Source organism: Numida meleagris, chromosome 20, assembly GCF_002078875.1.
Source record: "Numida meleagris isolate 19003 breed g44 Domestic line chromosome 20, NumMel1.0, whole genome shotgun sequence".
NCBI classification, from domain to species: domain Eukaryota; kingdom Metazoa; phylum Chordata; class Aves; order Galliformes; family Numididae; genus Numida; species Numida meleagris.
Genome location: NC_034428.1, coordinates 2,283,134 through 2,305,514, shown reverse-complemented (window position 1 = coordinate 2,305,514; position 22,381 = coordinate 2,283,134). Strand labels below are relative to the sequence as shown.

Genomic DNA, 22,381 nt, shown 5'->3' with positions numbered 1-22,381 from the left:
GTGGTCAAGTCTTTCATCGTGGGCTTGGAGCAAAGTATTACTTGTCCTTATGGCTTGGCCACATTACCAGGTGCTGACAACAGGCACACCTCACATTGATGGAGATGCATCTACTCCTGTCTGTGACTCAGCCTTCATAGCTCAACAGCTCTGTTTTACACCTCCTCTCGCTGCTCTAAGCATCCCCTCACAGTCCTACCTCACTGCCAAGACATTCTGTGTAGCTATCTGTTTCAGGCTTTCTGCTGGTGAAGACAGGTTGTTCTCTTCTAGAACAGGATGTCCTTTAATGCTGCGATATAATCCCTTTTGTTTTGGAACCAAACCACTTCAGTGTATAAATACACACACACACTTTCTCCCTTGTTTTCTCTTCCTCTCCACATTTGAACACGTTAAAGGGATACTGCTTCTTTAGCACCGTACACGAGCACGGTTCTTAAGACACAGCTGCTCATTTTTAAGCTAAATGACATAGCATTCATGTAGAAAGAAGAACACAGCCCAGATCTTACCTTTATCCTTGGTGCTACTTGTGCTGGACGGCAGCCACGCTGATAGCTAGCAGACACTTAGCTCAGGTAATTCCTCCACGAGTCCTTCTGGAAGAAGCTGCAGCTGTGAACCTGCTTCCCCTCTCTGTTGCCTACCTCAGGAAGCAGACCAAGCAGCATTTTGGGAAGCATCCAGAGCAGAAGGAAGGAATCGAGCAGGGAAACACTCGCTCCAAGTAATAGGCAGGAATTAAGGATTAAAAACCACTTTCAATGGGAACTCCTTAAAAAAAAGAAGTTACTTCTGTTTGTTTCTATTAGAAACACTTAGGATAGAGCAAAGTTCCTTTTTTGTATTGCAGTATGTCTTAGCTACTTTAATACTTGGACTTCTACTCACTGAATTATTTAGCAAGCCAGGTATGAAAAGATTACGTTTCCATCTGTATGCAAAGGTCAAGATAAAGCATATCATTTGCTGATGCAGTAACAGATTAAACAAGGGGCAACTCCAACTAGAACCAGCCGGCACAGCTTCATGCTAGGATCTTTCCCCTGCTCTGACTTACAAATCACATTCCACAGCAGCGTTCTGTTGGAGCTCCCCAGTGCTCTCCCTGCATCAGCTGCCTAACTCACTCAGTCATCTTTTCTCAGCTGAAATGTAATCAGAAACAAGGTGAAGGCCTACAGAATGACAGCTACCACTGCAAGGTGACCAGGGAATAACCAGTCTTTCCCCAAAGAAAGAAATAGGGGCACCTACTGAAGTGAGTGATGATACATTTAGAACAGGTAACGTAACCGTGTTGTTAAAATAGTAACTCCTACTAGGTATGCTAAAACCTCTCAAGAACCTCGTGCTCCTCCACAGAGGAAGATGAAAATAGCAGGCAAGGCTCCTAGGAAGAGCTACTGATGTAGGATGTAAGGTGCAAACAGAAGCACCTTATTTCAGACCATGCTCCAGTCTACCCCCCAGTACATCTACTGAATCTACAGCAGCTCAGGTTAGTCATTAGTCTCCAACAATTTGTTCAATCTCTTCAACTCAACACCAAATTTCTTCTTTCCTTCTAGTAAGCATAGTGGCATTGCTCTTAAGAAATTACTGTGAAGTTAAATTAATATAAAATCACATATTTTAATGAAATTAGGGAGCATGAGTGTAACAGCTCAGATATACCACTAGAACTGATACTACTGGGCTGTGGGGTTTCTTGCTATTTTCAAAAGGCTTCTCTTCAACAAGCATGCAGATTGACAAACTACTAATTCTTCAGAGTGTCCAAGATCCTGAGTAAAGAATTGCAAACCACTTAAAGTGTATAGATAGGAAATGTCTTAGGAGCTGGTGGCCCGCACACAGCATTGCACAGGTAAAAAATATACTACTCTCAATACACAGAGCTAAATACTTTCACATTTATCAGAACTTTCTACACAAGTTTTTTTTTTTTGATAGAGTTCAAGTTTTGAATTTTCTGTATATATCTTCCACCTGTATCAAACAAATGCTTATTTACATCGTGGATAAAGTGTAAAGGCTAGTAAGGCCATATTCTCATACTGTACTGTAACACTGCAAAATATATATACACATATATAACCTAATATAGGCATCAGTTCTAGAAAAGTCACCTTACATTTTGTACAACATAATTGAGTCAGTATGAAAAGACAGCTTTGTTAGCACCAAGCCACTCCAATGGTTTTTGTGAACCTTCTTGTGCCTTCCAGTTCCACAGGGAAGGACCGTCCAACACCGCATTCCAACTGAGTAATGCAGATCCTGCTGCAGAACTGGAAGACCCAAGCAACGCTCTACCACACTATGGTATGCAGATTACTAAAGAGCAGGCAGAGGAGCATCCAGAGACAAGCTCCACAGTCAGCAGTTGACACTCCAGAACAGCCATGGAGACAATTACCAGACTAGAGTCCTTTGTGTCATGGTATCTTGCTAGTATCTTTCCTTTGGATACATGACAGTAAGCACAGATTTACCAGTAACACCCACTTTACTGAGACCAAAAGCCAGGTTAACCCTATGCTACAAAGGCCAAATGGGGAAGAGCTCCACTGCTCAAATTCCAAAGGAAAGAACTCTTTTTTTTTTTTTGCATTGCTCATCGCCTATGCCTACTGTGGCCAGGATGGTCTCGCTCGTAACGATGACTTGCTCGCTCATAGGAGCGAGAACGCTCGTGCCTGTGATTCCTGTAGTAGTGACTCTTCTTCTTGTACTTCCCCGAATGATCAGAACGCTCTCGGGACCGGCTCCTGGAACGTGACGAACTCCTGCTGCGTGATTTCCGTGGTTTGTGGGCTGAGTATTTATAGTCTTTCGATTTTTTGTAACTTCTCATCTTGGAACCTTTGTAACTAGAGCTGTGGTTGAACTGCCTCGGAGGAGAGTCACTGCGGCTCCTGGAACGGCTGTGGGACTTGGAACCGCTCGACGTGGAGTAACTTTCACTTTTCCTGCAGGAAGAGCAAGAACATGATTTCCTCTGGAAGAAGCAGAACTCCGCATTACTACACTGGTAGCTCCTAAAGGTGATCACAATAAGCACACTAACCCCACGCTTATCAGTACACACTGATGCATGGTACCAAGCTCACTCCCTCAAGTCACCTTTTAACCACTCGAGCACAGCAGCACCACAGCATCTCTCACAGCACGCCCTCCTCTTACAGCAGTGCATACCTGTGCTTCGGGGATGCAGATCTGGACGGCGATCTCGAATAACTCTGATCTCTACTTCCACTTCGGCTTCTGCTTTCTCTACTTTTCTGAACGCTGCAAGCGACAATAAACACAGTAAGTTTTGTTTAAATTAACAAGGAGGAAAGAGTAACTTTTTGTTATCCAAGCCTTACCCATTTACTGGGCTATTTGAACCCGTTCTTTTTGCTCCCTCTGCTTTCCTTTTAGCATTCTTCATGGCCTGAACAGGTAGCGGCGAAGGCTTATTTCCTTTAACCTCTTTTGGAGACTCTAGAAAAAGAAACCTTTGTTACCTTGCTTTGAAAACGCAAGTACTGACAAGAAGAGACAAGGATTGAAGCCTCTCCCCACAGTGCCTCATTTTCCTTGTAATAATCCGTACTGCACACACGCTGTTTGGGTACACGTGCCCATGCCAATGTATGCAACCACCCACAAGAAGTGGATCTGAAGAACCTCAAATCAAATGTTTCAAACCTGAAACATTTCTGCCCAAATACTATTAAGACGCTACCGTCTTCCCTTCTTCTTCCCTTCTTCCCTTGCTAATTATTCCCTCTCTTTGTAAAGGTAAACTGAGGATGCTGTCACCTGAAAAGCCATGCAGTAGGCCACAAGTTTCAGACCAAGTATGCAGGAAAGCGTTCCACAGCCTCACCCAGGAATACTGCTTTTACCAAAGCTCCTAATCACATCTATGCTATAACATTTCTTTAGTATAACGTGCCAAATTTAAGTATTTAAGTTTCCTGCCAAAACCACATACAAGCAAATCTCTCTAGAGCAGGCATTTAAGCTAGCTTTAGACTAATCTGACTTGAGCCTTCATCTGTTTCAAGAACTTTAGAGTTACAATGCTATTCAAACTCTGCCATTAGAACAGCAGATGAGAAAGTATTGAAAACAATTCATCCACTCCTTACCATTTTTTGGTAGTGGGGAAAATCCTGACGTGTTATCCAATACTGGGGCTCCTTCAGGTAGTAGACCTTTAGCTTGAGCTTTTGCCTCTTCAATTGCTAATTTCTTCTTTTCTATTTTACTTTCCAGATCAGACAAATCAACCTGTAAGGACAAGAGCCTTGCTTATGACAGAACTTAGTAAACTAGACTTTCTCCTTACTCCTAGGGCAAGGACCCAGACCCTGTGACTAGTATCCTGTTCCAATAACCTACCAAGCTTGCAGCTGGTGTCAAATGGGGTAAGGTTTTTCAACTCAAGTTTCAACCTGCAGTCTTTAGGAGACTCGTGATATGAAAGAAACAAACCTTTTTCCTAGTATAGAGCTGCAAAATTTTTAAGCAGATTTCTTGAATCTCCTCTTCTGTCGTCCCAAAGAGTAAAAACCAGTGCGGACGATTAGGAAGTGGAATCTGAAAAAGAGGAGAAGATACTCAGTTTTTGCTTCTACTAAAAGACCTAGCAAACTTGAGGTTACTGGAACTGTATGCTCACCTCCAACGTTCTAGCTGCAAGGTATATACATGCACAGGCAATGCTTTCCGGCTGAAATCTTACAAAGACATCTGTTCTCAGGCTATCATTCATGTAATTCCTGAAAGACAGGATAACAGAGTTGCAGAGCACAAGATCTTCCCTCCCGATGCCCCTCTGCATCTTTTGTTTTTTTTTTTTTTTCCCCACTTCTATAAGTACTGTTTCTTTCTGCATTCCACTAGACTTCAACACTACATTCCTATAAACCTAAAGAAAATTTGAATGATTTTACTAAAAAAAAAAAAAATCCCTCAAGGGGAGGGACGCGTGATACAAATTAAGTTTGACTGACTGGCTGCTGAAAATTCAGCTGTGAGATGAGAACCATTTTTAACTTCACTTTTCCTCCTGGATCTCTACTGGCCTGCTCTCATGCACTAGAGAGTATTTGCATGAAGACAACATACAATATAATCTGAAGTACTCAGTTACAGACTTTTAGGTTCACATGTTTCTCTGCAATTGGGCTGAGCCCAGATGGTTTGGGAAGTAGCAGCTCCTGGGGTAGTTATCCCATGAAAACGAAGTCCACTTCAGCACACGCCAGCCTCCACTGAAGATTTAAGGGATCCATTCTCCTTTGGAAGCGTTGTTTTCCATCCCAAACAGAATTCCTTTCGATGTGAAAAGCAGCCACAGTAGAAAGGTCTTTGGGAACATCAGTTCAGGAGAATACTCAGTATTCAGGTAGATCTCTTCCTTGGCACATGAAACACGATTTCCAAATTGTCCAATTTCAATAATGTTGCTTAAAATGAATATTCACAGAATGAGAAAACTGTAAAATATTGCATATAATATTCCAGTCAGTACAGTTGAAAATTATTCTTCTAAAGTCTTAAACACAAAGTAACTTCCTCTGAATCTGTCAGCTGAAGCCCTTAAGAAGATCTAGGTTTCTGAGCACATACGTCAAGCAAAGTATCAGATGGGGAAAAGATAGAAACAGAAAACAAAATCCTCAATATAATAAGCTTTTTGAAAGTAGTTATTATTAATTACCATTATACAAGGATTCACTAACCTCCAAGACATCCAACTCAGAGACCACAGCCTAGACACTCGTATCCATCTTACACAGGATAGCTGAAAGGAACTTGAAGCTTTTAGATGTCAGACTCCCACCTGCTCTGGTTGTCTTACATTCTTGTTTATACAAAGAGCAACTGCTGCCCCAGACGAGCAGTCCTAACCATCAACTCATCCTTCTGAGAAAAGAACTTCAAGAGCCACTAATCTTGTACCACAAAAATAAAGTGAGGGAACAAACCTTTTAGCAAATAAGAGTAGAAAAGTGGTACTTCAAACATTAAAAGTCGTATATACTTCTCTTAACTTGCCAAGTTGAAAAACATGAATGTTTCCAACCTTGGCCTCCGTACACTTTCCCTGTGGGCTCAGAATCAGGCACCTGAGGAAATGAATCCTTGTCACAATGTATTAATGAAAAAGTAATGTTGTAAAATGCACATTTCAAAAAATAAAGGCAACAATTGTACTGGATATCCACCTGTTTTCAAGTACTGGAACCTACAAGCATTAGCACACAGATGTGTCATTGTAACATCAGGAACATTTCTCAAATGGAGTAACTCCCTCCCTCCTCCTCACCTACCCCTCCTTGCTTTGATCAAGAGTAGAAAACTGGTAATGAGCAATATATAATTGACATCTGAATACTTCATAGATTATGACAAGTTGAAGGGACCCACATGCAACGGTACTGGAAATAATAGGAGTATGAATTTTGAAGTCCTAAATCAGCATTACATGATTTCTCTCATTTACAAATTGAAACTAGATTTCAGTTTTTAATTCTGTTAAATCATAAAGGGACGTATTAAATCCTACCTTCACTGGCTGTATCATCTAAAAATACATTTTTAACAGTTATAGAAATTTAATATTAAAAAAAACACTCGAAAATATCAACCACCAAGTTATAAAACATACAACAGTCAAAAAAGCACAATAAAAATAAGTCAAAAAAAGTTTAAAGCACAAGCAGCAGTTGGCCAGTTACTATACTATCATGTGTATACCACCTGTCTAGAGTCAGCCTTCTCTTTGTAGAGCCTGCTTTGGTTTGACTGAAGACGGCAGCTATCCCTGCACCATAGCGCTTGGGCAGCAGAGGAGAAGTCTTAGTCACTTACCCTCAGAGGCTACCCTTTGATTAAAAGAGTACAGAAAAGAAAAGTCAAAACTGGTTCTCTGTACACAGGCCACAGTACCAGACAGTTCAGTCAGCAGAAATATGATCTTTGGATTCACTCTATTTTTAAACCACGGCATCGTTAAAAAGCATTATTGCTTAAAAGCGTTGGCTATTTCAGTTTAAGACCTGGAATTTTTCATAAGCTTCCCATATCCAAGCAAATCTTTGCAGTAATGAGAGCAACAAGGCAGAGGACATTTCTTCGCAACCATGAATACAATGCGTTTATCCAGTCTTACAAGCTGATACCTTGCATTATCCATAAGGATAAGAGAAATTTATCTGTGCTGAGAGGTTTTGACACACCTGTAATCAAGCTCCAGAAATGGGAAAGGCCATTTCCCAGCCTGGTAACAGACTGACTACACAATTTTCTCCAAAGAACAAAAAACCACCAAAACCCCAAGGAAACCATTAACCACTCAATGTTTTCCCTTCAGCTGAAAGGTGAAAGCAGAGAGGAGGGTAGTGAGAAGTCAGGGTGGAAAGCTACCTTACCATTACAACAGAGCCTCAAACTTAAGAGGCCGATCAACATTTGGGTAGTAGTTTGGGCACTCCAAGAAACACTGGAGCTGTCTGCTGTGGCCCATAATCGCTTCTGAGCATTGTTGCCCAGAATACATCAAGTGACATATTTCTGCTACTGCCCCTGCTGGTCTCTTATAACAAAGAAAATTAACTTACCATGAGGTCTGGACCAGGTGTTGGTTACGTTCACATTCTAATACCTGAAGGTACATAACGATTATCTGGAAGATACGGGTTATTGCGTTATTAACAAGAATCTTGAGAGCCACCTATATATTTCAGAGGGACATCCATGAGGCATCCACTGTTTTCTTTCAAGATCTAAAACACTCCACATGGGTGTCTGCAACGTCAAGTGTTCACCCACACAACTTCTGCTTTCCAGTGCAGAAGTTGGCATGAGTCGACACACAACCAGATCTGACCTTCCTAGCTCTCCGTCTTCTGAGCTCAGTCATCATGCTATTCATCTAGAAGTCTCGTCTTCAAGCTAGGTATGTTCTCCTATACAACTCACGATTCCTTTTTAGCTGTAACTTGGGAGAAAATATGGCTAGCTGCAGTAAGTAACAATAACAACATATGCAAAGAACAGACCTAACACGGTTCGTGTCACTGGTTTATTCCGCAGATTCTTCCTAGGTTTGAAAGGAAAGCAGCAGAACGCAGACTACTCTAATTGGAAAAGTTCATACTAATCAACGAACGAGTGCAACTGTCCAGTGAATGATAAAGACGACGTCACGTGAAGCTAGCTTCACTGAATTACCTAGTGTCCTCAGGAACAAAGCATACAGCTCCCATGGAAGCAAGCACCCTACTCAAAGCATTTATACCACATGAAAAACTGATCACAAAGGTAACATATGCAATACAAACCTTATGAGGATGCTTTACGTGAACACAAAATCCCAACTCCTTTAAAACTCTTCTTTCTGCCTTAATAATTTGGTTCTTCAAGTTCACGTAGTCTTGATCCAGTATTAGAGGTACAGGCTTTCTGCAAGACAATATCAAACTTCAAAAACAAACTTAGCCCCAAGGAGTACTCACATGCATGTTAAGCTGTATTTGTGTAAAACTAAGACACATCACCACTACTTCTAATTCCAAACACCTTTACTTGAACTTGGTTAATTCAGTTCTCTCCTTAATGAGATCTTTTCGAGATCATCTCCGATTTATTAAACACAAAATGATTCCACCATCAGCCACTGAAGTTTAGCAAAATGTAAAACAAATACTTCAGATTATTTCAAAACCTAAGCTTACTTTTTTTCTCGCAGATGTCGAAGACGATGGAACACATTGATTACATCCCTTATGCGTCTCGGTGCCTCCTCGATTTTGGATGCCAGATGCACACAGGCCATTGACACATGCTGAAATACAAGCATTGCAAGAGACTGATGCTTTGCTCAGATTTGAAGCTCATCCCCTCCAACAGCTTAAGGAGGGATAACAGGAGAGAACAGTGGTAAAAACAGGAAATACTGAAAATTTGACAAAAATCACTAAATACCGCGCAGCTTCACGAAGTTTTGTCAGTCAGTACGCTTACACGTTAGTTACCAATACTCAGATCACATCTAGGTTAGCAACCAGGCAAAACAGAGCAAAGGTTAAATCACTTTTGTAGCCACGCATGTCGTGTTTTCTTCTTACCTCCATGGAATGCTTCACGAAGGACTTGGTATAAAAGAAACGCTGGAACAGCACCTGTCCTGTAGCCATAGCAACCTAAAAAGGAAGCAACCACAACAGGTATTAATAAAATCATTCCCAGGCCAAGAAAACAATACTTTGGGCGATGTCAGCAGGTTTAAGACCAAAAAATAGCTAATATAAAAAGCTACTTAAGCTATATTTGATAGAGGAGTAAGTTCAGCAGTATCTAAAGAAAATCAAGACACCTGGAATGTTACCAATTTCAAGCCCCCAAACTTCCAGCACTCGATAAAACGAAAAGTTGCCAGAAAAACGACAAACAAAACCGAACCAAAACACAACAACGTAATTTTTTTTTAGGCGCGGGGAAGGAACCCGGCTCTAGCACGACCTTCCTCTTACAACCTGCGGCTCCGTAGTCAGGAAGCACGCGGGAAGTTTCACGCTAAGCGCAGAACGAGATTCCCTCCGACTGAACCCCACGAGGAACGCCCCCAGCCCCGCTCCGCACAGCCCGGCCTTAACAAAGCCCAGCGGGGCCCCCGCCTCCGCTGACATCACCGCTTCCTGCCGCCGCCGCCCGGTCCAGGCCGCGAGCCCCGCGGGGCGGCCCAGAGCCGTTCAGGGCCTCACGGGGCCCTGCTCCAACCCCCCACCCCAGCGGGGCCCCCGCGAGGCCTCCCCGCCCCACCCACGCCCGAGCCGCGGCCTACCTGCGGGAGGCGGAGCAGGATGCCGGCCGCCTGGATGAGCTCGCAACCGGTGACGCGCAGCTCGGTCTCCGTGTCCGGGTCGAGGCCGCTGCTCATGGACGGAGTGAAGCGCAGCGTGTGCTCGGGCAGCAGGCAGTTCTCCAGCGTGATCAGCACTCCCGAATACAGCCGGTCCCCGATCAACACCGCCCCGGGGCCCGGCACCGGGGCGCCGCTCCCCGCCGTGGCGCCGCTCGCCGTAACGCCGACAGCCTGAGGCCCCACGGGGCCGCCGCCCGCTACCGCCGCCACAGCCGCCGCGCTGCCTGACCCCGCCGCCATTTTGTGGTGCCGCCGCCTTGCCTGCCTCCGCTCTTCTTCCCCGCCGGGCGGCGCCTCGCCCTCACCGCTTTCCCCCCCCTCCCCCTTTCACTTCCGGCCGCCTCTTATTGGCGGAGCGCTACGAAGCGGTGAGCGGGGATTGGCTGAGAAGCCGCGACGTCTGACGCTCTCTCGGGCAGCGTGACGCAGCTCTTGGGAATTTGAACACAGCGGAGTGGGCGGGACTTCCGGCTGCGGGGCTTCCGCCGCTCGCAGGGGCCTGCTCGGTTCTCGAGGCCCAGAGCGCCCTTCCCGCTGCCCCGGCCCCGCACGAAATCCCGCAGCAGCACCTGGCCGGTCCGTGCACGTCCCCGTGCTGGGGACAGACGGATCTGCTAGAGCAGGGTTGTAAGGTGTTGAGTTTTTTGGCTGTTATTTTTTTTTTCCCTATTACAATGCCAGTAGTCACTCAGATTCTTTTTCCAATGGCTGTTAATAAAAAAGAATCTTTATTAAGTCCTTAACAGAACATATACGCACACTATACATACTTTAACATCAGAACACCTACAGGTTTCATGCACCGCTGCTGACACCGAACTCCTGTTCTTAACGCATTTCACGTGTAACCGAGGGAGAATAAAACTCACCCACACAAACATGGTGCCCTGCCCTTCTACCCTGCCAGAAGCATCATGGAGTTGTTCCACGGCTCTGACCTCAGCCAGCGAGCAGGTCTGCCCTGCACTACGAGTTCCTGCTCACGATGCCCATCTGCAGGCGCTGGATGTCAATAGTGGTGCACGATACGTGAAAATATCCCCTCTGGCTCCTTCCCATCTCCCAGGGCGGCGAGGAAGCCTTCTTGTCTCCTCCTCTGGGCTAAAGCAGCTAGGGACTTGAATGTCTTTGGCTCATAAATGGCCAAATCAGCAATCATTTTCCTATTCAGCTCCACCTGGGTCTAAATGTAAGATGAATTGTTGGTTAAGTACTGTAATTTTTAGGAATCAGAACAACACTGCAATGCCTAGTAATTATCTGAGGTTTGAAGACCAATTACCATTTTTTCCTACACCGTACAATTTTGCCACAACTAGAGAACTGTCAGACATGATTTCTCACTCATGGGTGTCTCCTTAAGCCACTAATTTCTTTACGGACTTTCTCAAAATTTTTCCAACACAAACTAAGATATAAAGAACAAATCTCTTACATTCTAAGCAGAAAACACTGTATATGTTTGCTTCTTCCGAATCTTTTAACAAAGAACCTTAGAAAAATATCCTCTGAGAAGCAATGATGCCTACCACAGTGAATGGAGACTGAGAGAAACAGGATTAGGGCAGAATTTAGTGCCTCAAGTGAGTACAACTTTCATAAGCACAACTCGTTTTGTTGCTAGAACTAGGAAGCAGAACAGTGCTGGAAGAAGTTCAGTCTGACAGAGGGAGTTTTTCCACCCATGCTCTAAGCTGGTATTGCCTGCTCAGGCTCCAAATTGGAAGTCTCCGCCATTTCTCTTCAAGGACTGGCAAGTGGCAGCTGCACATTCAGTTTCTTGCTGTTGCAGCCAGCAACCTTTTGATTTGTTTTGTCAAACCACATCTACGTTACTCAAGCACCATCCTTACCTTAAACAGATTGCTTATGAAAGCTGAATATTTCAAACCATGTTCAAGAGAAGCTGCTTCGATCCTAGTGATCCAGAGCTGAAAGTGTAAAAATTAACATATTGGATGATAAAATATTAAAGAAGTAAACATTTTGTCATGTTGATCTGCTCACACCCAGTAAATTTAACATATTCAGACCTACATTTTTCTCAGTGCGCCATATATCTATGAACTTCAGAATGTGAGCTTTTTCAGATCTACTACCTCACATTCCCATCATTTTTCATGTTAGTAACACATTTTGAGAGACAACCCCCCCAAGTAAAGCGGCTATACCAGTTCTGCTCTTTTCCTGTTTTACTGTTTACAGATAACAGTTTGCTCCTTACCGCTCTTAGGAACCTTTTCTTCTGTTTTCTGGCCTGTGTTGACTTCACAAAAGCTCTCCGAACATTTCGTACAGCCAACTTATAGCAACGGTTCTTCCTTCCACGAAAATGCTGAAATAAAAACAAGATGTTCTTGTGAACTTTAAAGCTATAAAACCCTTCAGTAATGCTAATATATGCTTGCACTTTAAAGCTCTTCTTAAGAAGCTTCACAAGACACAACCATCAGCTAAGCCTGCAGCTGCCATATACTGAAAATATTCTTTCATCGTTTTACAACTGAAAACTGAAAGTTTGGAGCAGTCTGAAACCTTTCAGACCAGTAGGAAAGAGAGAGAAAAGCCGACCTCACTTTGGGTTGTGGTTCCATGTGGAAGGCAACCCGTGCTTTTGATCATACTCTAAATCTTTATCATTTATCCCCATTCCTGAGCTACCCTCTCAGTTTTGTCAGTACAGCCACAGGGATGGGACAAGACCCTCTGCTAGCACTGTCATCCCTGCATCACGACAGATCATTGCTGTACAGTCAGTGGAGTAACCATCATCCAAAATAACTTGCATTGGTGCTGCCATCACTTAATTGAACATTTCCCATCTCAGTTCTGCAGCAAGCTGTACCTCTTGCCAGGATGCCACCCTGCCCTTGGAAAAGGCTTTTCCCCAGCCGAGGCACAGCAATCAGAACTTCAGTTCAAACCTCGTTTTGAAGCAGTGCCTTTCACCTATCAAAAAACACTTAAACTCGGGGGGGGGGGGGAATCTGTTCCTTCATCCAAATAAAACTAAACCCCAAGCCCAGCTTTTGCAGGCTGCTGTTCCCTTGCTGCTCACCCCTCCAGCACAGAACCCCTTGCTCCTCACCCACGCTGCAGGAGCCCCAAGCCTCCAGCGTTATTCATACACCAGGGCCACGCAAAACGCTGATTTTATTTTTTTTTTTTTCTTTTCACCCGCCTCCAGGGATCCGGACGTCCCTGGGGACGAGCACCCGGGCCGGGACGCACTCACCCGGGCATACTTGAGCACCTCCTGCACCCTCCAGAAGCGGTCGGACAGGCGGCTGCGCAGCCACAGCGGTACGCTCAGCAGCACCATCTCCCCGCCGACGGCACGGCAACGCCGCACCGCTCCGGCTTCCGGGGCGGGCACAAGCGGGGACGGCCCCAGCCCTTCCGCCTGCTGCAGGCTGCGCTGGGCTGCATTGGACCGGGCTAGGCCGCGCCGGCCCAAACTAGGCCACACCGGACCGGGGTAGGCCGCACGGGGCCAAACTAGGCCATGCCGCACCGGGCTAGGCCTCACTGGACCACACTAGGCCACGTCGGACCGGGCTAGGCCGCACTGGGCCAACTAGGCTGCACCGGACCGGGCTAGGCCGCACCGGACCAAAGTTAGGCCGCGTTGGACCGGGCTAGGCCGTAGCGAACCGGGCTAGGTCGCAGCAGACCAAACTAGGCTGCACCGGACCGGGCTAGGCCGCACTGGACCAAAGTTAGGCCGCGCTGGACTGGGCTAGGCCAGGCTACGCTGCACCAGACCAAATTAGGCCACACCAGGTCCGGCTGCACTGCATGTCCTGGTGCCTGCTGCCCCTCTGGGAGAACAACAACATGGAGCTGCATGGTGGCTCCTCTTCACTGCCACTATGTCACCATGCGCATTTAATGATGGATTTTAGGGTGTCAGCTCCAGCTGGCTTGTCTTGGCCTGCTCTTCTCTAGGAGGAAAGATTGGGATTTCACTGGGCGCATCTGTTGCATGGGTGTTAAAAAGTCAGAATGATTCAGTTGCTGAAGTGAGTTTAAATTAATAAATACTAATTAAATGATAACGCCCAAAAACTCTCACCGTGTACGTTTAGTTTTGTGTTTGCATTTTTAGAAAGTTCTTTTAACCCATCGTTAGTACTGAAGTTAGCCATTCTGTCCAGCTGGAGTGAGGCTTCCCCCATGCTGAGTTCCTGTCACTGCTCAGCCTTGGTGTGTTACCACAAAGAGGGCAAGTAGCATAGAACTTGGTGCTGGTGGTACATCTTGCTGTGTCCTGTGCTCGAGAGGTTGTGAAAAGTGAAAAATTGCAAACTGACATACCACAAGATGGGGCTGTTGTGATAGACTGGGGAAAAGTTACTTTGCAGCAAATGTCTGCCATCAGGGAAGATAACTAGTGACATTGACACACTGTTTTGAGTGCCTCAGAACAATGATGCTCTTGTTAGAAACTTGTTAGAAACTGCTCCGTAAGTTACACCAAGACAGTTTTCCACTCTGTGAAACCCAAACACAAGACAGCAGAAGTGATTTGGTTTAGGATTTGAGTTGCCTGGCACAGTGTTTGCTGTCATTCTGTGGCTTAAGCCTGAATTTGATTGTATTTCCTATAGCGCTTGTTGCTCCTGGTTTGTTTTTTTGCTTGTCCCCCTTTGTGTGTGTCTTATCCTTTCTGCAGTTAGAGGGCTTAACTCAGACTTGAAAAGTACTAGATATTTGAACCAGGAGCTGTTAGCACCCGTTCACTATGCTGTGACTGTTCAGTAGCCTCCATGCCATTTGTCACATTTATTACATCCGATGCCATCTGTTTTCCTGCACAGATTCAGGGCTTTATTAACACCGTGGCTGGCCTGTGCAATAACTGAATGCAGGATGTATGCCATAGTTATTTCCCTCTGGACGTCTGGGTAGGTCTGTGCAGACATTTCACATTTTGTAGCTTGAGGGAAAGCTATTGGCTTCTGTTCTCCCCTAGGAGCTATTTAGCCTGAGAGTGTGGTGAGGAAATGGGTAGAACAAGATGAAAATGGGCTTTTCATACAATGTGACTGTTTTAAAGGTCATTCCTCCCTATATTTTTTCATCTCTCTCTCTCTCTGTCTCTCATACATGAATTCATTAGCAGAAAGGAGATAGGCCCGTTTGTAGTCTTTGAAAAATGTTGATGATTGATACTGACTCATGGGTCCGAAAAGACACAGAACACATGCAGGCTCTGTTCTCAGCCTCACCACTGGCCTGCTAGCCAACTGAGCAAGCAACTTCCCTTCTCCACGCCTCAGTTTCCACATCTGTGAAAGGAAGAGCACTCATACTGCTCCTTAACTATCATGCCTAAAATTGCACTGAGCAAAATCTGAATGTGCATGCTAGGTATTATTCTGAGCCTGTGGTAGCACTCTTGCTCCAGATCTTTTTTCTCTCCCAATCTTAAATTATTCATTGCTACCATGAGCCTTTTGAAGAATGTGAACATGAATTCTCTGTTTATGAAATGTCTTAGCTGTGCCCTACACCGTACATGCTAAGCAGGTTTGCATCCCTTGTGTTTTTCCAATCTGATTTAGAAACCCTTTCGTGGCACAGCTGGGAAATCATTCCAGGTTGCGCTCGATGAGAAGTTTCTCTAGCACTTACTTAGAAGGTTTTCACAGTTTGTTCCCTTTCTCCCAGGAAAGTGGCTGTCCAAACACAGGTGCTCCTGGGGTTTGCAGTTCTGTTAAAAGAGAAATCGATCTGTCAGCTGAAGTGCTTTTGAAATCGATTTAAAGTATTTTTATGACTTAGCACACTTTTCAAATATATTTCAGTGCCTGACATTCAAAAATGGAAAGGACTGTCTTCAGGTTTGGAAGACAGTTCTTTATTTATTTTTTTTACTTACAATTCAGAGCTTGGGTAAGTTAGTTTATAATCAGCTTAGATAAGGAACAAATCAGGCTGCAGGCTGATGGCAGAGTCTATTTTTAACGTTCCCCCCCTCACCTGGCACATCAGCTTTAATTTTTTCTTCACTGTGAGGGAACTCAGCAGATGGAATAAATAACAACAAACAAAACAGATGTCACCTTCAGCACTAGGGCTAAAGGAAATAGAATGACTCAAGAAGAATCTAGCTGAAGTCATTCCTAGTAAGGAACAGCACAGCTGCCCAGTGCTTTGGGTGGAGAGTGGGTCTCCAGCTCCCAAGTGATGCTAAGTCTTCCGCTACTGCTGCTTACAGGTGAGGGGCTTTTCCCTGCAGTCACCAAGCATGGAGTAGATCCAGGTGGAACATACCAGGGGAATGACTTCATCCCTTTGGGTGAAACAGGTGTGTACAGAGCACGAGAGGCAAAGTGAGTTCCCTTGCTGTGTCTGGCCGCTGTGTCCATGGGAGATCTGTAAGGCAGTCCAGTGAAAACACGCTTCAGGGAAGGAATGAGAAAAAGCACATGGCTGGAGAACGCCCAGGAAGCAGAGAGTGTCCTTTCAGGAACAGATGGGACTAGCTTGCATGCAGAAACGTGCCTGCTGTTGTTTGTTCCCCGCTGTATTTCAGGAATAAATGACTCTTGTGCCATTTCATAAATAAACAGGATTATACTGGAGATAGTGGCTCCCTTTTTCATTTCCTCCTTTCCAAAACATCATGAGGAAGCTAGGACTTTGCATAATTAATAAACCTTTCAGCATCTTTTCCACAGTTAGGCCTGAAAAGACCCTTTGTATCTCAAAGCAGGATGGTGAGAGATGTGCAACTGAAGATACACCCAGGATGTGAGGAACCAAGTCTGTGCTCGTGGAAGTTAACGCCCTTAATTCACACTCACAATTACCTCCACAATAAAGCCATTAATTTTAAGAACTGCAGAAGAATAACCTGTCTTCACAGCTCTCCTAGGTGCTTATGCAGGTCACATTGTTGTAGTTGGATACTGATACATCAATAGCTTAGGCTCCTCTCTTGGTACTGCTGTAGGTTTGTGTGTCCCAGGGCCCGGCTCTGCTCTAGCCAAGCCTGCCTGGGGACCTTGCTGAGCATGACTGTGACCCACAGACTTGATTTCTCAATTTCACCTTGCCTTACTGTTCTTTGGGGTGTGTTGGTGGTAAGGACAGAACAAGGTGTTCTATGGCTGTGAGGGTTTGCACCCTTAATAAGGATGCTGCACCTTACTTGTGAGCTGCACGCAAGTGCAGACTAGTTAGAGGAATGTTTATTGCTAGATATTCGTGAGGTGAAGCTCATGAGACTTCTGAATGCTGGAGAGGGTCTACAAGAAGAGCTACAGAAAAATAATGAGGTGGTAAGTGAATCCACTAATAATTTTAATAGCTAGGGGAACTGCATAACCAATGTGGATGGTGCTGAGCTGTTTTTAAAACTCCTTATTTCTTTCATAAGGCTTCGTTCTTGCTGGTATTTGAAATCAATACCAATTTTCTCACACCGCTCTTCAATCCACTTGAGTCTTCAAGCCTACACTTCAGTGTTGATTACATGTGGCAGACTGCAAATGGTCTCAGGATGTCTCACTTGGTAAAAGCAGTATGTGACAGTCCCGAGCCCAGGGAGGGATGGTGCTGGGAGAATTGGGAGGCTTCCTGAATGTGCCTTTCTTCAATTCAAACATTGCAAGCACAGCTCTGTATCCTGAGCAGTTTCTCAGCCCTTTCCTAGTGCAGAATTTCTCTAGGGAGTAGCACCAAATGGAAGACAGGACTTCTGGATTCCTTCCCTGCTTCGTGCTGTGATGAGCTCTGCCTTCTGGTAAGACCTATGCATCTCCTGGAAGAAAGTTTTCTCCCTCCCACATAAGTGAATGTATCTAAAAGGTGATAGAAATTTGGAGATAGCAATGATTTCTTAAATAATACTGATCAAATTAGGCAGGTAGAATAAGTGATCTTTACTCTGCCTTCAGTACAAGAGTACATCACTGTGCTCTGCAGACAATAACAGCGGCGAGCGCAGAGAACAGAAGGTTTCTAAGCTATATAGTGATTATTATCAATTACTCTAAGGCATTTTAATCTAGGGAGAAAATGTAGAAAATGAATCATGGGCAGAATAATAATTTCAGTTTGAAAGAGACCATCTTGCCCTGGCTATGTATGGTTTGAGTGTGGCTCCTGGGTGCTCTGTGCTAAATCACTTGTGAGGCAGATGTAAGTGATTGGCTGGCACAGAAAGCAGCTTCAGAAGCCACACTGTAAACAGAGCAGTGCTGCGAGGCTCTGAGGAAGGCACTGCGTGCGTTGGAGCACCGGTGACAGCAGGGAGCAGAGAGCACTGAGACCACACACTGCTCCCATCCCTGCTTCCAGCTCTGCGTGGCGTGGGCAAGGACTCCAGCAAGGCAGAGGGGAGGGCAGCTCCTCTTCATTATCATCCCTGGGCACTTCGTTTGGATGAGAGTTGAGAAGGAATATTTCCATGGGTACAGGATGAGGAGCATGGAAAGGTGATTCGAAGTCGATGACCTGTCTGGAGGTGCTGGTGTTCCTGGCATACAGCAGTGCTCAGGGTTGGAGGAAGAGGATGAAACCAGGTGCCCTCCTGAACTGAGCCACCTATCAAAGCTGAGAGCATCTGCTGGGGACCTCTTGGAATTGTGCTCCTGGGAAGAACGACAGGAATTCAGGGGTGCCATGGATTCAGAAGCAGAACGATAGCTGTTGCCAAGCTGCCTTGAAACTGAGATCAAGACACTACTGGAAAACAACCTAAGAGGGAACAATTTGTCCTGGGAAAGCAGGTGGCCCAAAGGCCGTTCCTTCCTTGCTCCATTACGCTCCCTGGCTGTGTTCTTGTCCATATGTGGAAGAGCTAGGAAAAGCTTAGACAGATCTGTGGCCAAACCAAAAGAAAACGCTTTGGAAAAGGTTTGAGTTTCATCAGCAGCATTCTTAAAGCATGTCTGACCAGGAGACCGAGGACTTTGCAGCAGAAAGCCTCTTGGACAAGCCTAAGATGCATCCCAGCCTCCCACCGTATGACATGGATGACCAGCTCCTTCCCAGGGAGCCACGGAGCACCTGTGGCTGCTGGGCATGGACCCTGCTGATAGCCACCATGAACCTCTTAGTCTTTTTCATCAACTTGCTCCTGATGCTTGTTATCTTCACCATTGTGTTGCTTCCCACCATTGTGGTGGTTTACTTTGGCTTCCAGTGCCACTCTCGGGTAAGTAAGCTTTGCTCCATTTGGAATGGAAGTTTGAATGGGGAAAACTAAAGGGCAAAAGGGCTCTGCTAATGTTTGCTACTTTCCATTTAAGTAACCTTCCTACAGTGATTGTCACGTTTGATTTTCCTAAAAATTAATTCATCACTAATAAAGCCTAGCAGAGTCTGTAATCCGTCTTATGCCAGTCTACAGATTCAGATGTTCCTGTACAGTTTCTCACTTCCAACAGCCAATGAATTTGCTTGGTCAGGAAGGGCTCTGGCTGTGCCTGTTCCATGTGGTTGCTATCCTCTGAATGTCCTTATTCCACAAATACCTATGAATTTCCTCTTATGTTTCCATAAATATGTTTGGAATCTGTTGATTAAGTGGATGCCAAGAAACAATTTCCCTGCTTTCCTCACCAGCAGTAGCTCTTAGAGCAGCCCAATCTGGTTTCTCTTGCAGGTTACCCAGAGTTAGGAGGGTTCTCTTCCTGCTTTGGGGAGGAAAAAAACAAACCCTGTAATACTTCTTCCTCCCAGGAGGGAGAATGGGCTCCAAAAATAAATGCTGTTGGCTACCCCATTCCACAAAATCTGAACTAAAGGGAAGACTTTAAATCTTCTCGAAATGATATATTTACCGGAGAAACATAAAAGGAGGAGGTTGTTGTTTTTCCCCCCTTCTTATTAAAGTCTGTGCATCCCATCTAGTCAGCCAAGTCCTTGGGACCTCTGAGTGAGCAGATCCTGGTGTGGGAGGTAATGTTTCAGCACACAGACCCTTAGTCTTTGCAAAGTAGTGATTGGGACCATTGGCCTTGGGAGACCCCAAACTACCCCTTGCATTTGCAGGGCTCTGCTTTGATGGCTTTGGGCTCTGAGGAGAGGCAAAAGGTTTTCGAGTACAGCAGGGTACATCAAACCTGAAAGCAACTGTGCTGCTATTAGCTGCAAGGAGTCTTTTAACGCAGGCTCATCCTTTAATAGAGGTAGATGGAGAATGCTGCAGATTGGCTTGACAAGAGCAGCCCTTTGTCCTCAGGCTATTGCTGTTCTCTGCCTTCCTCGTAGCCAGAGGCTGATTTCTGCACTGCAGAGCCATTAGATGGATTATTTTTTTTAAAGCGTGATTGTGCTGCTTCTACTGCAGAAAGCATATAGAGAAAAGAAAGGAGGCTGTGGGAAGTGGGGGCTGCCCATGGCATTTGTTAGCACAGAACCATTGAGTGCCTTGGCCTGGTGCTGCTGCTGCCAGCAGGAAAGCAGGGCTGTAAGCCCCAGTACCAGGACTGTGCTGAGTGCCCTGCAGCAGCGCAGGGTGAGCAGGTCCTCTCGGCAGGTGTTGAAGTGCTGGGAGATCCAAATGTATACAGGGTGCGTAGAAGATGGAGCACAAAGTAGGCTTGGGAATCTGCAGCCCACCAATCTGTCTGCAGGATCCAACGTTTCTGCTGCATTTTATTTACTTGGCTGTAATTGCCAGCATGTTGTGCCGCCCACGTCGGTGCCGCAGCGGGAGGCCTTTTTATTTGGTTCCCAGCTATCGAATGCTAAGCTGTGCTATTATGGATAACTCAATAAGGATGGTTTCCTGCTTCTGGATCAGTGTGGCACTCTCGTCTCACAGCGATGCCCGAGTAATTGAAAGCCTGATTAAAGCATTGTCAGTCACATCGCGTCGCTTGAGGACTGCAGAGGGAAGAGCAGCCGTGCCTCGCTGGGAAGGCACTGAAACCCAGGGCTGCTTTGGTCCCTGCTCCTATCCACCAGCTGCTCTGTGACAAACTCCCTCTGTTCCCACAGGTGCTGCACTCCACTGCCCGCTACTGCAGAACCATCCTGGATGACAACAGCTCCTCGGCCCTCATCATCCTGGGCTTCGTCATCATGTCGCCCCTCATCGTGGTGGCCATGGCCACCTACTGCAGCCTGGCCAGGCGCCTCCGCCTCCTCATGTGCTTCCAGCCGTGCAGCCGGGCCCTGTACAAGGGTGTGAAGTGGCGCTGGTACGAGGAAGGCGGTCTGTGCGGCTGTGCCAGGGGCTGCAGCCCCCGTGTCAAGGCCTGGGTCTGAGCCCAAGGCCCCGTCCCACCCAGCTCTCCCTTCTCCCTACCCAGCCCCTCCCTGCCACCTCCCAGCATCACCCCGAGGCCTCTGTGGAGCAGTGCTCGTTGTGTTCATGAGCCACCTCCTATATCTTTGCCTATAACGTTGTAGGGTGCTGCCCACCGCCAGGGAGAGATTGTCAGTGCAACTCCTTGGTGTTAGAGACAACGTGCAGCAGAACGGGAACTCCTCCAGGGCCCGCTGTGCTCATGCAGCTCTATTTCCAGTCTTGACAGCGTGATCACAGAGGTCTCTTTTGGTTTGGCTTCTGCTGGGGAAGCATCCAGCCATGAGGAAGCAGCCGGGGTTTCCTTCAGCCCCAACCTCTTCCCAACCTCTGTAGGTCACTGCCTCTGCGGTGCTGAGGATCTGCAGCGTTCCTACGCACCAGATGTCCTTCCCCACTTAACAATCCTTTTTTCCATAGCCTATAGCAGTGTTATGCTCGTTTTCCTGTCCCCAAGCCAAGTTGCTGTGGTGGCCACAGATACACACACTGATCTTTGGGGCTGTCCCCCTCCAGCTGCTGGTCTGAAGCGTGCTCGTCTGGTGATAGCTGGTGTGCATTAACCTGCAAATCGCTCCTTGTCCTTGGCTGTGATTTTGTTCAGCTCCGTTTTAGGGTTCCTGGCAGGACAGGCTGGAGATCCCCAGTGGCCTCACGATCGCTGCAGGCTCTTCCAGGGCTGGGTAAGAGATCTCAGAGGCAGTGTCTTGTTCTGAGACCCCTGGATGTAGCATGAGTGCTGCACAACGCAAAGAGTGGATGTGAGAAGGTATGGCAGCTGGGTGTAGACTGTGTGATGCTCCGGCTGGCCTCGCTGGAGCAGGGGTTGGACCAGATGACTTCCAGAGGTCATCCCCAGCTGTGCTGTGATTGCTCTCTTTTAAACCCTGATGGGTCCCAGTGTTCAGGCACCGCATTAGTGGGGCTGTGTGCTGCTGACCGCTGCGAGCTCCGTGCTCCCCCCGCTGCTCTTCCTGTCTGCCAATTATTGCCATCGCAAATGCTGTGTGTGAATAAAGATCATGCCAAATCTCCACTGGGGGAGTTTCTGTTCTGCCTCGTAGCACGGGCTGCACCAGAACCAGCTGGCTGCAGCCCATCGTATACTCTTGTTCTGTTCTCAAATAATCAGCAGTGTCTGCGGATGAAAGTGAATTGGATTGTAGCACAGGCTGGTG

At 46.2% G+C, this 22,381-nt stretch overlaps 3 protein-coding genes and 1 long non-coding RNA gene across 12 annotated transcripts in view; 1 reads left to right on the top strand and 3 right to left on the bottom strand.

The window, feature by feature from the left end:
- CCNL2 (cyclin L2) lies at window positions 1,619-10,250 on the bottom strand. 4 transcript variants are annotated; one of them, XM_021417487.1, is made up of 11 exons: window positions 9,854-10,250; window positions 9,138-9,212; window positions 8,745-8,854; window positions 8,352-8,472; window positions 7,629-7,693; window positions 4,682-4,781; window positions 4,495-4,599; window positions 4,149-4,290; window positions 3,378-3,495; window positions 3,205-3,297; window positions 1,619-2,978 (listed from the first exon to the last, which is right to left on the bottom strand). In XM_021417487.1, exons 1-11 carry the CDS (start codon window positions 10,172-10,174, stop codon window positions 2,624-2,626), a joined length of 1,605 nt encoding a protein of 534 aa, XP_021273162.1. In that variant the 5' UTR covers window positions 10,175-10,250; the 3' UTR covers window positions 1,619-2,623. The 4 variants fall into 4 exon arrangements, with proteins under 4 accessions (XP_021273162.1, XP_021273163.1, XP_021273164.1 ...); XM_021417488.1 differs by lacking the exons at window positions 9,138-9,212; window positions 9,854-10,250 and adding an exon at window positions 8,574-8,575; XM_021417489.1 differs by lacking the exons at window positions 7,629-7,693; window positions 8,352-8,472; window positions 8,745-8,854; window positions 9,138-9,212; window positions 9,854-10,250 and adding an exon at window positions 5,160-5,301.
- On the bottom strand, window positions 10,628-13,327 carry MRPL20 (mitochondrial ribosomal protein L20). The gene is made up of 4 exons (XM_021417504.1): window positions 13,170-13,327; window positions 12,159-12,269; window positions 11,788-11,865; window positions 10,628-11,117 (listed from the first exon to the last, which is right to left on the bottom strand). The coding sequence occupies exons 1-4, from the start codon at window positions 13,254-13,256 to the stop codon at window positions 10,944-10,946; spliced, it is 450 nt and encodes a 149-aa protein (XP_021273179.1). The 5' UTR covers window positions 13,257-13,327; the 3' UTR covers window positions 10,628-10,943.
- Window positions 13,525-22,381, bottom strand: part of LOC110408611 — a 37,667-nt gene continuing 28,810 nt past the window's right edge. For 2 of the 6 annotated variants that reach the window (XR_002444449.1, XR_002444450.1), the window contains exons 7-8: window positions 16,214-16,315; window positions 14,742-15,650 (exon numbers count right to left, since the gene is read on the bottom strand). This is a non-coding gene — a long non-coding RNA (uncharacterized LOC110408611). Of the gene's footprint in view, window positions 14,205-14,741; window positions 15,651-16,213; window positions 16,316-22,205; window positions 22,342-22,381 lie in introns of those variants that run through there. The other 4 variants (XR_002444452.1, XR_002444453.1, XR_002444451.1 and 1 more) reach the window with 4 other exon arrangements.
- Window positions 16,326-22,239, top strand: TMEM88B (transmembrane protein 88B). Its single transcript, XM_021417502.1, has 2 exons — window positions 16,326-19,103; window positions 20,894-22,239. Exons 1-2 carry the CDS (start codon window positions 18,834-18,836, stop codon window positions 21,161-21,163), a joined length of 540 nt encoding a protein of 179 aa, XP_021273177.1. The 5' UTR covers window positions 16,326-18,833; the 3' UTR covers window positions 21,164-22,239.